The sequence below is a fragment of the Lissotriton vulgaris genome, chromosome 11 (assembly GCF_964263255.1).
Source record: "Lissotriton vulgaris chromosome 11, aLisVul1.2, whole genome shotgun sequence".
Taxonomy (NCBI): Eukaryota; Metazoa; Chordata; class Amphibia; order Caudata; family Salamandridae; genus Lissotriton; species Lissotriton vulgaris.
The window spans coordinates 1084782085-1084797484 of NC_141699.1; the positions used below are offsets into that span (position 1 = coordinate 1084782085).

Genomic DNA, 15400 nt, shown 5'->3' on the forward strand with positions numbered 1-15400 from the left:
ATAAAAATAATAAAAAAAGATATACACCAGAGGAAAGAGAAATGACATAGGTAGTTAAAAATAGAGAGGAAAAACACACACGCATACTTGAAGTTGTGCAACCTGTGTATAGCACGCACGAGACACCACTGGGCAGAGGAAGCCAAGACGCCTCTGGGAAAAACATATTGAAGATTCCAGGAGTGAGTTGTTTTTTTCAAAGAAAAGGAAGCTGTTCCTCTGTGTTGCAGGATCGCCTACCAACTAATTAGTGGTAGTGAGTAAGGGGAGAGGGAAAGGAGGTAGAGGGATCGGGGATCCCGCTTTTGCGGAACTAGGGTCCTCACACACCCAGCAAGCTAGGTGTCATGCTTCATCATATGGACCTGCTCCTCGTTGAGCCGGCGCTGCAATGCTCAACGGGCACCGCAAAGGGGCTCTTTATCAGAGATCTTTTGTTCCTTTGCCGTATGATGAAGTGGGGGTGTGTGGCCCGTGTGTGTGTAGATAGTGTGTTGTGCTGTGGGGGTTAGTTAAAAAAGGTTGGATATTCCAAAGCGATATGTTTTATTCTGGTTGGTAATCCACCTCACTAAAAAGAAATATATACAGAAGAGAGGCACTGGCCCTCTCAGGGGAAGTTCATTCACTAATGTGCTCTTCTCTTTGGGTCGACATGTTTCTTGCCCTATTGGTCTAACAGTACCGTGGCAATTCTTCAGGACCTATATGTGTGTAATCTGTGAAAAGGGGAGTGGGGTGTTGGGTATTTACACCAAACAGTGCTGGTAAATAAAGAGCTACCATTCAGAGGGGACTACCTATCTAAGTTAGTGTAGTCTGAAAGAAGAGGTGCTGCCTCATAGATGCGAGGAGCTTCAACGTGGGTGGGAGGGTCGAGGGGCGCCTCAATAGTAGGAGCCTTGACTCATCTGGTGTTCGCGTTAATCACCTAGCCTCCGTCACCGGTCCCACGGTTGAGGGAGTGAGTTGTTCTCAGGTTTTGGAAGTGCACATTCTGTGAGAGGAATCCATCGTTGCACGCACGCGCTAAAACCAGCTGCTCGTGATGGAATCAGTGGGGCTGCCCAATGATACAAACACAACTTACTTAAGCAGACCAGAACTTGGCTGGAACACCTTGATCCATAAAACGGCTGCCAGAGAACGAGAATCCACATACATTTGTTTTAATTTTTAAAAAATGCTGGAGGGAGTAGTGGTGTGGGAATTGAGCACTATCCTAGGTTCGCCACATCAGTGACTGCAGGACTCCCGCTGGGCTCTGGGCTCAATGAATGGCACAGAACCAAGGACCGAAGGGGCATGAGACCAAAAGGAGAGCAGATCAAGGACTGTGCAGGACCTCTACTGGGTTCTGGGATCAACAATGCCACAGAACACCAGGATCGAAGGAGCATAACACCTAAAGGAGTGCAGATCACCAACTGTGAAGGGTGAAGGACCTCCGCCGGGCTCTGGGCTCAACGAATGCCACAGAACCCAGGACCGAAGGGGCATGAGACCAAAAAGAAAGCAGATGACTGACTGACTGCAGGACCTCCACTGGGCTCTGGGATCAACGAATGCCATAGAACACAAAGATCGAAGGAGCATGAGACCAAATGGTGTGTATCTGTACTCTGTCTAGTCAGTCAAAGAAATTGGTGCCAGTTCCATAAAGCAGGCCTATCTATTGTCCCCATGTCAAAGATCACCTTGGTCTTCAGTTTTACTTCAAGTTTCTGGGGGGAACTCACTGAATTGGCTTTCGGGATTAAGGTCCAGTTGGTTGGCAAGCGGCACACCTGGCAGATAGGCACCATCATGGTGAGTGGTACAGGGGCTGGTAAAAATGTCACTTTGCCACTGTCCAAATTGTGTACCCATGTAGGAGTTAAGCGATGGGAGAATTAAATGTGGCTAGAGTTCAGCCAAGGCTGGCTCCATCATTCCAAGATTGCTGTCCTGTACCCTTGAAGGAGAGCAACAATGGATGACTCCCCCTCTTCAAGAAACTGCCAAGTGAGACCCATGCATTCAGGCACCACCTTCCCCTCCATTAGAAGACTCCTAAAAGTGACCACCTGGCAACCACGGCGAATGCTGAAATGTACCACACTCCTCATCCTAAGTAGGCAAGCTCTCTGGTCATATGGTGATAGGGCTAGCACAGAGCTCACATCTGGGAACAATGTTCTAGCCAAACTAACGCAATGGATTCTAGGCAGTGTGTTAAAAGTGTTAATACAGCATGGGATGATGCGCACACGCGCCGGGGACGATGCGCACAGGCACACGCGATGATGCGCACACGCGATGATGCGCAGACGCGATGATGCGCACATGCGATGATGTAAACACGTCCACAAGAAACTCTCAGTCTGGAAGGAAACTTCAGCAAAAGCCTCAAAATCAGAGATAAAAGCCCTCCAGTTAAGGAAACTCGCTCCTCTATACAAGTCATATCAAGGAAGCTCAGCTTGCCTACATCCTCTAAAGAGTTCTTGTGACAGTGAACTCCGCAGAAGGCAGCCATGGGGGGGGCCACAAGAGGTCCCACCCCTCCCCCGGGTACAGTTCAGGGTGGAGCTGAGCACAGGACCAGCAGGCCTCCCCTGAGAGTGCAGCGCAGACTGTAAACACTTCTCTTACAAGCACTTTATAAGGAGCGCCGGTGCCACAGCAAGACTTCACGTGAAGCATTAACAGGATATCTCAATGGAGAGATGTTTATCCACAGAGCAGGTGGAGTGGGGCGAGCTGCTGCCAGCCGGAGGCACCCCTCCTAAACTGCCCTGTGCCCCCTGCAGGCCAGCCGGGCCACTGACTGCTCTGCAGAGCCAACCATCTGGGCAGCAATCCCACTGGGAAGCCACATACTGACTGTACAGTATCTGCACCGTCAGTGGCTGGTCCCAGAGGATGAGAAAGGCCCAACATCTGCTGTAACATTCAGATTGGCACGCTTGAGACCTAGGGGTCTGATGCCAACCAACCCTGAGGGGAGTGAAGGCGGGATCCCAGCGAAGCCATGGTCCCTCCTAGGACACTGCTGTGGAGAGGAGGGGCTAGAGGGATCCCAGGGAAGTCACGGTCCCTCCTTGGACACTTCGCTGAAGAGAAGAGGGAAAGGCAGGATCCCAGAAAGCCATGGTCCATCCCTGGACACTTTTCTGTGGAGAGGAGGGAAAGCCCGGATCCCAGCATACCATACCCACTGTCCAACCTCAGACTCACCCCCCCCCCCCCCCGACAAGAGGCAACAACCAGATGCCAGAACACCCATGGTCCCTCAGTGGGCACTCCCGGGCAGAGGGTTACACCAGGATGTTAGTGTACGAATGGTCCCTCAGTAGACACGCTACAGCACAGAGAAGGGTATAGCAGTACCCCAGCATATCTACGATCCATCCTTGGACAAGTTTGAGCAGAGACGACTTCATGGTGGAATCGGAGCACCGCCACTGCCCATCCATGGGTCTCACCGGAGAACAGGAGGTAGCAACCAGATCCCAGCACAACCGTGATCCCTTACCGGACGCTCTCAAGCAGGGAGGAGCAGACTGTGGCATCAGCACCCCTACCTCAGAGGAGAGAAGGTTATGACACCCACTATCTGTCCTTGGACATCTTCGAGCAGAGAGGATGCGACAAGGGGAACCCAGCACACCCAGTGCCCACCCTTGGATTCCCCCTGGGGAAAGGTGGTCACAACCATATTCCAGCATACTCATGGTCCATCACTGGACGCTTCCGACCAGTAGGGGAGGGGACTGATGTACCAGCACACCTCTCTCACTGGACCTTATAGACCCCAGATCCTGGCATACCCACTGACGCTGAGTGGACATAACAGAGTGGCGGGGGTGGATGGGTCAGTGGCGATGGTGGGATGCCGGCATACCCACGGTCCATCTTTGCACGTTGGATTATAGGGTAGCCACAGCCTTCCTTGGTGGCAACGGTGGGATGTCGGCAGACCTGTGGTCCATCACTGGATGTCAGATTACAGTGTAGCTACATCCTACTTGGGGGCGGCGGTAGGATCCCAGGAGAACGACGGTCCATCACTGGACACTTCCGACCATAGTGGAGGTGACTGTGGCTCTCACTGGACACAAGAGAGCCCAGATCCTAGCACACCCACAGACGCTCAGTGGACAACCGAGGGGGGTGGTGACGGTGAGAGCTGGAAAACCCACTGCCCATCTTTGGACGTCGGATTACAGGGTAGCTACAGCCCTCCTTGGTGGCAGCGGTGGGTTGCCAGCAGACCCACAGTCCATCACTGGATGTTGGATTACAGCGTAGCCATATCCCTTTTGGGGGGTGGGGGGATGGAGGGATGCCGGTTGAACGGCAGTCCATCACTGGACATCAGATGACAGGGCACCCACTGCCCCCCTTGGATGTTCCCGAGCTGAGAGGTTCTCCAGGGGGGCACCAGCACAAGACAGACTCATCTGTGTCCGGAGACCAACGGAGATATCCAAATAAGTCCAACTAAAGAGATGTTCACTAGATTTAGCAAAAAGAACAACTCACTTTCATCTCCAACGAGATCCGATGGTAGCACGTGGTAACTGAAGCAGCCAAATGTAGCATTTAAGCCCATCCAATCACGGTGGAAGCATCGCGAGAGCGCCAGGCCTGGTCTCGCGAGAGCTCCAGACCTGGTCTCACGAGAGGGGCAGCTGCACAATACAGCCAGAGCCCACACTGAACAGACACACGGTCTGCCTAGCAGCAGAAACCACACGCAGCATCGGCTGGCATCCCGCAGACACAAACCAAAATCCGGCCTGAGGCCAGAGAGGATTTGTATTGGATTTAAAGGGTTTTATTGGCATTTTCAACGTAATACGACACATGCAGCGCCTTGCTCCTTTAGCACCTACAAGCCAGTCCCGCTCTGAGGAGGGGGGACAGCGCCCAGGATTTCGAAATGCACGCGATTAAATTACCATAACAAATACTAAATCAAGCACAGACTTACTCACCCACCACAGGGTAAGAAGCGGCCTCACTGAGGCGGGGCGCTGCAGTCAGGACTGGGGAGCTGCCGGGGATAGTGCAGTGTTCAGGGGGTGCAGTGGGCATGGAATGGGCACTGCAGTCAGAAGGCACAGGGCTCTGGGGTGCAGTGGGCATGGAATGGGCACTGCAGTCAGAAGGCGCAGGGTGCATGGGTGCAGTGGGCATGGAATGGGCACTGCAGTCAGAAGGCACAGGGTGCATGGGTGCAGTGGGCATGGAATGGGCACTGCAGTCAGAAGGCACAGGTTTCAGGGTGTGCAGTGGGCATAGAATGGGCACTGCAGTCAGAAGGTTCAGGGTGTGCAGTGGGCATGGAATGGGCACTGCAGTCAGAAGGCACAGGGTTCAGGGTGTGCAGTGGGCATGGAATGGGCACTGCAGTCAGAAGGCACAGGGTTCAGGGTGTGCAGTGGGCATGGAATGGGCACTGCAGTCAGAAGGCACGGGGTTCAGGGTGTGCAGTGGGCATGGAATGGGCACTGCAGTCAGAAGGCACAGGGTTCAGGGTGTGCAGTGGGCATAGAATGGGCACTGCAGTCAGAAGGTTCAGGGTGTGCAGTGGGCATGGAATGGGCACTGCAGTCAGAAGGCACAGGGTGCATGGGTGCAGTGGGCATGGAATGGGCACTGCAGTCAGAAGGCACAGGGTTCAGGGTGTGCAGTGGGCATAGAATGGGCACTGCAGTCAGAAGGTTCAGGGTGTGCAGTGGGCATGGAATGGGCACTGCAGTCAGAAGGCACAGGGTTCAGGGTGTGCAGTGGGCATGGAATGGGCACTGCAGTCAGAAGGCACGGGGTTCAGGGTGTGCAGTGGGCATGGAATGGGCACTGCAGTCAGAAGGCACAGGGTTCAGGGTGTGCAGTGGGCATAGAATGGGCACTGCAGTCAGAAGGTTCAGGGTGTGCAGTGGGCATGGAATGGGCACTGCAGTCAGAAGGCACAGGGTGCATGGGTGCAGTGGGCGTGGAATGGGCACTGCAGTCAGAAGGCACAGGGTTCAGGGTGTGCAGTGGGCATAGAATGGGCACTGCAGTCAGAAGGTTCAGGGTGTGCAGTGGGCATGGAATGGGCACTGCAGTCAGAAGGCACAGGGTTCAGGGTGTGCAGTGGGCATGGAATGGGCACTGCAGTCAGAAGGCACGGGGTTCAGGGTGTGCAGTGGGCATGGAATGGGCACTGCAGTCAGAAGGCACAGGGTTCAGGGTGTGCAGTGGGCATGGATTGGGCACTGCAGTCAGAAGGCACAGGGTTCAGGGTGTGCAGTGGGCATGGAATGGGCACTGCAGTCAGAAGGCACAGGTTCAGGGTGTGCAGTGGGCATGGAATGGGCACTGCAGTCAGAAGGCACAGGGTTCAGGGTGTGCAGTGGGCATGGATTGGGCACTGCAGTCAGAAGGCACAGGGTTCAGGGTGTGCAGTGGGCATGGAATGGGCACTGCAGTCAGAAGGCACAGGGCTATGGGGTGCAGTGGGCATGGAATGGGCACTGCAGTCAGAAGGCAGGGCTCTGGGGGTGCAGTGGGCATGGAATGGGCACTGCAGTCAGAAGGCACAGGGCTCTGGGGGTGCAGTGGGCATTGCAGTCAGAAGGCAAAGGGTTCAGGGGGTGCAGCGGGCATAGAATGGGCACTGCAGTCAGAAGGCACAGGCTTCAAGGGGTGCAGTGGGCATGGGATGGGCACTGCTCAAGAGCCCAGGCTGTGCATCTCTCACGCTGTGCACAGTATGCTGGGAGTGTGTCTGGCAGAGGGTGGGCTATGCCTGCTTTGTGTTGACTACCTCTGTCCTTCCTTGCAGAGCCCAAGTGGCCCCTGAGCGATGCCCTCTGTGCCATCTGGCTCTTCCTGGACGTGCTCTTCTCCACGGCGTCCATCATGCACCTGTGCGCCATCTCGCTGGACCGCTACATCGCCATCAAGAGGCCCATCCAGGCCAGCCAGTACAAGAGCCGCTCCAAGGCCCTCATCAAGATCAGCGTGGTCTGGGTCATCTCCATAGGTAAGAAAGACACACAGGCAGACACACAGGCAGACACACAGACAGACACACAGACACACAGAGACAGCCAGTACAAGAGCCGCTCCAAGGCCCTCATCAAGATCAGCGTGGTCTGCGTCATCTCCATAGGTAAGAAAGACACACAGGCAGACCCACACACAGACACACAGAGACAGCCAGTACAAGAGCCGCTCCAAGGCCCTCATCAAGATCAGCGTGGTCTGGGTCATCTCCATAGGTAAGAAAGACACACAGACACAAACACACACACACACACAGACACACACACAAAGACACCGCATGACGCCGTAGACAACTCACTTGTGGTCAGCCATACATGCACACAGATTGATGGATGTGAGCACAAGTAGTCGGATAGCTGTACTCACGAGTATGGGGGGGTTCATGAATGGGTGTGCTGGTGAGTACAGAAGATAAGAAATACATTTGGAATGTTTCAGGCTACACATCATTTCGCAGAAAATCCCTAAAGAACACCATCACAAACCGTGCATACAACACCATGACAAAGAGATGGCTCACACCATCATGTATTGTAGTATACTATACCATCATAAACTGTGTAAACAACGCCATCAACGACAAGCGTACACACGATTTCCATAGTATCATTATACAAAGCAATTTATCATCATCTAAAGATAACAGAATTCATGCACGCCATCAAGATTAAAAATATATCTCCGGGGTATGAGAGTCCTTGGGTTCTCAATTTTAGTAATAAAAAAAAATCCTTGCTGATTTAGAATGGAGAAGTCAAATCTGTTCTTGCACATGACAACAAAGATTAGTCCAATATAGAAATCCCACCACTATGAGATTCCAAAGTTTCCACTATGTGATGAGTAGGATTCCTGAAAATATCAAAGTGTTTCGGCCCCATTGTTTCACTCACCAGCCCTCATCAGGACAAGCGCAAGGGCCTGAATTAAGTGGCATCTTGAATTAAAAGGAAAAAAAGTCCACATTTTCCTTGCAGAGCAGTACCTTTAGCTTTTTTCATAGTCAACAACAATAACGCTAGAGTATTGGCCCGACTTGACGCTGTAGGAAATACGCCTGTGTAGGCTACAGCTCCTCCTACCTCCGTCCGGGAGTTCAAGTAGGAAGGGAGGTTGGTGGTTCACATGCAAATGGCCAGTTTCTCGGAAGCATTCACATTGCTCTTCGGCAGTCAGGGGCACTTGAAGTAGTCAATGATCCTTGCAAACCAAGTGAACGCCACCTAAAGCTTCCTCTCACCAGCCGGGTGTCCCAGGCGCACTTTTGCACGTCACTACACCCTCACTAACCAGGGCCATCAAACGCTTCCTCTGTCTGTGTTTCTCATCAGCCAGAGGCACTCAAATCATCATTTCCTACTCCATGGTCCTCACCACACAAGAGCCACCTAGTGCTTCCTCTCACCAACAAGGGGCCCCTGAAACACTTCATCATAGTCACTGCATCAAGTGCTTCATCTCAGACAGATACAGGACAGGATTACAGGCACTGGCTGCCTTGTGAGTCCCCACCGAAACATGAGGGGTGAAAGGAGGTGCATAAGCTGACCGTCATGAACAGCATGGGGTGTCTTGTTTGGGTATGGGGAGCCCTCACCTACAGTGTGCTGCATTTCTAGCCCAGGAGTATTGAGAGTTGAAAGGTGTGCCCAGAGCCCACCTGGGGAGGATCTCAATTCTGGTCAATCTTTCCTTCAAGTTGATTCTGCCTTTGGCACGATTGTGCGATTACTCACCCAAATGCATTCTGTGGCATTTCTTCACGCCTGGAGCTCGTTCCAAGAAAGAGTTGCTCGTCTGTCAGGCCACCGGCAAAGATTTGATGCCTTGCCCTTCATACCTTCTCTAGTTATCATTAACCCTTAACTGATAGCTCCACACACTGGTGACCGCCCTCCACATTTTCTTCTTGGCCCTGTCGCAGCCACTTTTGGAGGAGAAAACGTACTACTGAGGCCCTTGAAGGCGCAGACTGATGTAGTGTGCCCCCTACTGTACCACAACCTATAGTGCAATCCATGCAGGACTCCTGAGGGGGCGGTATAGAGTATGCCTTTGGTCATGCCACACAGTGGTGTATGTAAAATTATGATGTGGTTGGCCTGCATAATGTGGTGCAAGATCACTGAAACTTCTTGAAGCTGATCGGCCCGCAGAAAGACAAAGGTCTTCATCAGGAGGAGAATCCCCTGAGGGGCAGGTGCAACCTGCACGACAAGGCCCAGCATCACAGCCCTGCACACCAATATCATAGCCTCAGTCAGTCGGTGGCAGTAACCTTAAGGATGCCCAATGACTTCTGAATAGGTAGGAGAAGGCACAGTGGGGCAAACGGCAACAGTCTGAAGATGGACTGTGAATAGATGTATGTAAGCTACTGGACTAGCCATCTGCGGGGGCTAAAGGAATAGCAGACAGGCCTGTGCATGGTCCTTATTAGTGCACTGGGACAGGCCCATAGATCCACTCCATCAAACAGGCCCATCCCATCTCTTAGTAAGAAACTATAGGCACCAGCACATCTTTACTTGAGCCAATTAAGGAGGTTCTCATGTTTCGGGGTTCAGTCATGAGCCCCTTCTACATTTGGAGAACTCCATTGTTATGTTCAGGGCACCCAGGAGCTGCCGTGGTGGTGACAGTCATGCTAGAGAACAACAAAGTCAAAAAGCTTTTGAGCACTTGGTTCCAAGCCAACAAAATAACTAAAATGGAGAATTGAACGGAGTTGTAGAGCACCCCTTAGGACTGCTCTTCCAATTCAAATAAAAAAAGAACCCCCTTCAGGGCCAAGATCCAACATGACGATGATCGCTGAGATAGGTGGGTTATCAAATGGCTAAAATGAGGTGACGCACAGGCACATCCTCATAGTGTCTAGAAAGCAATGCATAGGATGGACGGACAACCCACCACCTACGCTAAAACAAATAAATAAAAATAAAAAGTCCTTCAGTTCAGCCATCCAACCACAGCACTCAAAGCCCTGAGCAGGATCAAACTCATTTCACTAACCAACTTATCCATTTCTAAACTAGACTTAACAAGCACACTACCAAAGCTATATATGCAACCCATCAGCTGAAATCCCAGAAATGTATGAATAGGGCAGTCGATTAGTAAACTGCTAAGGTGCATGCATGTGGTAATTAACTAAGAACACACACACAAACAGCTGGAAGTCAAGTAGGTTCAAAGGTTTCCCAGTAGGAGGAAAAGGAGTAGGTTGGATGTGCCCAGCAATCTTAGCTGGGATTGCTTTCTTTCTAGGTTAACTGCATTAAACTGTATCTGTGAGTAGAACAGAAACGTGTCGTCGCAAGAGCACCACTAACACGCTCTTAATATCTTTTCCAGGCATCGCCATCCCCATCCCGATAAAGGGTATGCATGACAACAGCACCATCTACACGGAGAATGGCACTTGTCTGGTGCAGCCGGAACCTTTCAAGCACTTCGTTCTCTACGGCTCAACTGTGGCCTTCTTCATTCCCTTTGTGATCATGGTGGTCATTTACTTCCTGACTATCCACGTTCTGCGCAAGAAAGCCTACCTAATCAAGCACAGGCAGCCGCAACGCATGATGTGGTCATCGGTGTCCACAGTGTTCCAGAGAGACATGAGCCCCTGCTCCTCACCCGAAAAGGTGGCCATGCTAGACGCCTCCAGAAAGGACAAAGCGATGGTGCCCATCAACGAGGAGATGCCTCTCCGCAGGCTCTCTACTGTGGGCAAGAAGTCCATGCAGACTATCACCAATGAACAGCGGGCATCCAAGGTCCTGGGGATTGTCTTTTTACTCTTCGTACTCATGTGGAGCCCGTTCTTCATCACCAACGTTGCGACCGTTCTGTGCACGGAGTGTGACCAGCAAGTGATGGAGATGCTGATGGACATCTTTGTTTGGGTTGGGTATGTTTCTTCAGGGGTGAACCCACTGGTGTACACACTCTTTAACAAGACCTTCAGGGAGGCCTTCACCCGCTACATCAGGTGTGACTACCGGAGCCTGCAGCCCGTGCTGACGCTGCGTCGATGCTCGAGCAGGCTCTCGTTTCGGAACTCCATGGCGGAGAACTCCAAGCTGCTCATGAAGCACGGGATGAAGAACGGGATCAGCCCAGCCATATACCAAAGCCCGCTCAGGATACGCAACTCTCAGATCCAGTCCTCGGCCATCCTGCTGGACACACTGATGCTCACGGATAACGAGCTCGACAAACCGGAGGAGCAAGTCAGCTTTGTGTGAGGCTGGCCAATCTCCAACATCATCAGGCAAAGAAGACATTATACATTCATCACCTGTGGCCTGACCAATGTGTGCTAAACAGGAGGGTTGCGTTCTGTATATATACATATATAAAAACATATAAAAAACACATCTTTATTCACATTTATATTCATTCAGTATCATGACTGTGTACATTTGTATATCCATTTTCAAATCAGATTTCCTATGTTTAATTGCAGTGTGCAACAACACTTGTTGCTTGGATCCCAGAGGTCTCTATAAATAAACAACTCAGACTTCCAATTAGAATACACCAGATAAAGACGTAATCTAGAGGAGTGAATGGTTTCCAGGCATCTGGGCAGGTGTGTTCAGTGGTGAGTGAGGGCAACATCTAAGAATGACTGATGATCGAGTCATAAAGGAAGATCTCCATCAGTGAGGGAGGTACCTACAGGCGTAACTAAAACTCTACAGGGCAGTATAGAGTAACTAGCAACAAGCATAGTCAAAGCCAATAGTTCTTGTGCTTCAGGAAATTTTGGCTTTGCCAATGCCTTTTTGTGATGCTGCACAGGATTAGCCAGAAGGAAAAACCAAAGGCATAATGGTGCAACCACGTCATTTTGTAGGCACATGCATGCTTAATGACGTATGCACGTGCAGGCGTCACCACGAGGGAGAGAGCAGCATGGAGAGTGTGGGCAATACAGAAGAGAATGAGCAGCACAGGAGGGAGAGAGCAACATGGGTATGTGAGCACCATACGAGAGCAGCACACGAGGGAGAGAGCAACATGGAACGTGTGAGCCACACACAAGAGAGAGCAAGCTTCACATGAAGGAGAGAGCAACATGGAGCGTGTGGGCAACACAGAAGAGAGTGGGCTACACAGAAGAGAGCGAGCAGCACAGGAGGGAGAGAGCAACATGGGGCATGTGAGCAACACACAAGAGAGCAGCACACGAGGGAGAGAGCAACATGGAGCGTGTGGGCAACACAGAAGAGAGCAAGCTTCACATGAATGAGAGAGCAACATGGAGCGTGTGGGCAACACAGAAGAGAGCAAGCTTCACATGAATGAGAGAGCAACATGGAGCGTATGGGTAACACATAAGAAAACAGTACACTAGGGAGAAAGCAACATGGAGCGTGTAAGCAATACACAAGCAAAAGAGCAGCACACAAGGGAAAGAACAACATGCAGCGTGTGGGCCACACACAAGAGCAAGCAAGCACATGAGGGAGAGAGCAACATGGAGCGTGTGGGCCACACACACACACAAGAGTGAGCAGCACACGAGAGAGAGAGAGCTAAAAAAGAATTGGTTATTTGACAGGGAAAGAAGCACACAAGGAAGAGAGCTGCAAAATACTTGCACTGTCAGAGGGCTTAAGCAGCAACACAAAAATAGACCCTAAAAGTAAGCAGTGTAAGGATTGTAGTCAGCGAATCAGACGATGATACAGAGGCCCTGTTCCAGGGGAGAAGCAAACATAAGAGGAAGGCAAGCCATCAAATAAGAAGCAAGCACATTAGAGTGACAGTAACGCCAACCAATGATAAGCAGTGGGCAGACTGATACAGTTGAAGGTTTTGGAAGCCCACAAATGATCTCTCTCAACCCGACAGCTAGTGAAGTATGTTAGACGACACCTAAAAGGACTGAAGGCAAGCGGAGGGCGATATGAACTGCACTGGTATCTGAATGGCTGGGACTGGGAGGACTGCCACAATCGCACATGGGCGCTCGAAGACAGCCATCTTTGACTTTCACCATAACGCACTGAAAGATGGCTGCTCGTGTAAGTTTGTATGTGTGCATGCACCGGAACCCTTCTGAATGAGTTTTATTTAAAACACACAAATCCAAGATGACCGTCAGCTACTATTGGCTACACCAAGGGAAATTTACAACCACTGGCAAAACCAATATTGGTGGGCGGGCAGTGGAATGAGATCACTGGATGTAGGGTGAGGGAAAGCAGGAGGGCATGGACACGCTTGGGAGCAGGAAGATAGCCGTGAGTGCGGAACATAGAGAGAGGGTGCGAAGCAAGTTGAGAGGAAGGGTTTGGAGGGAGAGGCAGGAGAGAACATAGTCCACCATGTACTGAAATGCATGGATCCAGTGGAGGCCGAAGGACACAGACAGAAGGGACAGCCACTCACTTGTGTGCAGATGTAAGGTGTGTGACTACAATACCAATGGCTGGAAGAGCAAGAAAACAAAACCCAATGGTGGAAAGCGGGCTGTCCGAAAGCCCACTTTAAGTATATGTCATGGAACAGGTTCGTTGACGAGCTACTCAGTGCAGTCTGTAGGTGAGAAGACAAAACAAGGAGCACACCACTCTTCAGGCTGAACATTGCCATACTTTCATTCTCTCAACTAAATGTGTCATGTTGCATGAAGTAGTGTGGCCTGCTTAAGGTATTCACATGTAATGAGAAGAAGAAACACAATCCCATGAAAAGGAGCGGTCGGAGGGAATTTTCAAAGACCTAGCGTGGATATATTCCTCAATCATATACTGTGTATAACCAAACTATCCACGGGTCTAAATGATACACCAACTACTAGGATGTGTATGAGAGCTTAAGAGCAACCTTAGTGACCTGTACACCTCTTACCAGACTATAAGAAAAGCTAAAAAATATATTTAAATAGGACGGATTCCCATCCCTCACCATTGGGGACATGCTTCATCATCTGGGTCTCCTCCTAGTAACACACTGGTCTCACTAAGGGCTGCAACCCTTCCCAAAGGGAGAGGGGAGCTCGCAGGTGTTTTTGTGTGATTCAGTGTTTTAGCAATATAACACGCTCTATCAGATCTAACAGATGTGAGCAAACAGATTGTGTGGGAATGATAAGTGCAGTGCGAAATAATAATATTAGTGAATTAAAATTGAATAGTGAGAGAAAAAAACGTTATTGGATATCTCCCACTGTTCAAGGTTAAAACATTGCAACAGCAGTTTCCAACACATGACTGCCTATGAATGGTAACTCAGGGTCAACATGTTTCAGCCACACAGGATCCAAGTTATCCGGGCTTTCATCAGGACCAATCAGAATGAAAAAGAGGTTGGCTGTGTAAGTCCAACCTAGTCACCCGTTTACAGAAATGTACGAATTCTCAGCTAGTGACGGTTCAATATTTGAATCCGTTTTGCATGAGAAAAAGGCCTCACTTCACCTGGCAACGGCTCAGGATAAGGAGGCCCCGCTCTGTCCGTCTGTACCTCTCACGGTCCTCTAAGCCGTATGGGAAGGTGTAATGGCCAGAGACGGTCAGATGGAAAGAGGGCCCACTGCAATGAACGGGTGCATCTGTACAGGACAACATTACACTATTAAGAGCCTCTCAGCACAACGTTTTCACAGCATGGTATAGGAAGCAAGTTTAAGGGTATGGCCAGTAAGAGACTGTGCCAAGTGACTTTGTACATTAAGGAAGAACAGTGAGCATACATCACAAGCGAGCCCGCTTCTTCTGAGCACAGCTCAGTTAAATTATCCGCAGAATGCCTGGCTGGAGCCGGGACAGCCTACCTCCTACATTCACAGTTTGTGTAAATGTTTATGTTCCAGTGTTACCGTAAAACAAACAGACGCAGATTTACTGGACGTCTTGGTATGGCATGCATTTCCTGAGCACAGAAAGAAGTGTTACTTTTAGCAGCTCTGCAATGAACTAGCGACACCTCAGAATATCAAAGAACAGCCTGTGGTGCCTATGTGTGTATAGATGGAAAGGAAACTTAACTCCAGTCACAACAGGGACAGGACAACACAACTGGACAAAATGCAAGCAGGCCTGCAAGTGCCATCACTGATGCTAGAGCACAACACTAGAATGGACTATGCTGCTTCCCGGGGTCACACCTACAGACTGAAGCGCAAAGGTGAAGCCTTCAGGCGGCGCCCTAGGTCACGCCAACAGACTGAAGCGTAGAGGTGAAACCTTCAGGGACTTCTCCGGGTCACACCTACAGACTGAAGCGCAAAGGTGAAGCCTTCAGGCGCTAACCGGGGTCATGCCTACAGACTGAAGCGCAGAAGCTAAGCCTTCAGGCAACGCCCGGTGTCACACCTACAGACTGAAGTGTAGAAGTGAAG

The 15400-nt window shown here is 50.7% G+C and overlaps 2 protein-coding genes across 2 annotated transcripts in view; one reads left to right on the forward strand and one right to left on the reverse strand.

The window, feature by feature from the left end:
* The window catches only part of HTR2B (5-hydroxytryptamine receptor 2B), a 33271-nt gene extending 21850 nt beyond the window's left edge, over positions 1-11421 (forward strand). The window contains exons 3-4 of the mRNA XM_086944563.1: positions 6818-7018; positions 10399-11421. Coding sequence (XP_086800689.1) covers positions 6818-7018; positions 10399-11291 — 1094 coding nt within the window. The 3' untranslated portion in view covers positions 11292-11421. The remainder of the gene's footprint in view (positions 1-6817; positions 7019-10398) is intronic.
* The window catches only part of PSMD1 (proteasome 26S subunit, non-ATPase 1), a 241841-nt gene that overhangs the window by 138817 nt on the left and 87624 nt on the right, over positions 1-15400 (reverse strand). The window lies entirely within an intron of this gene.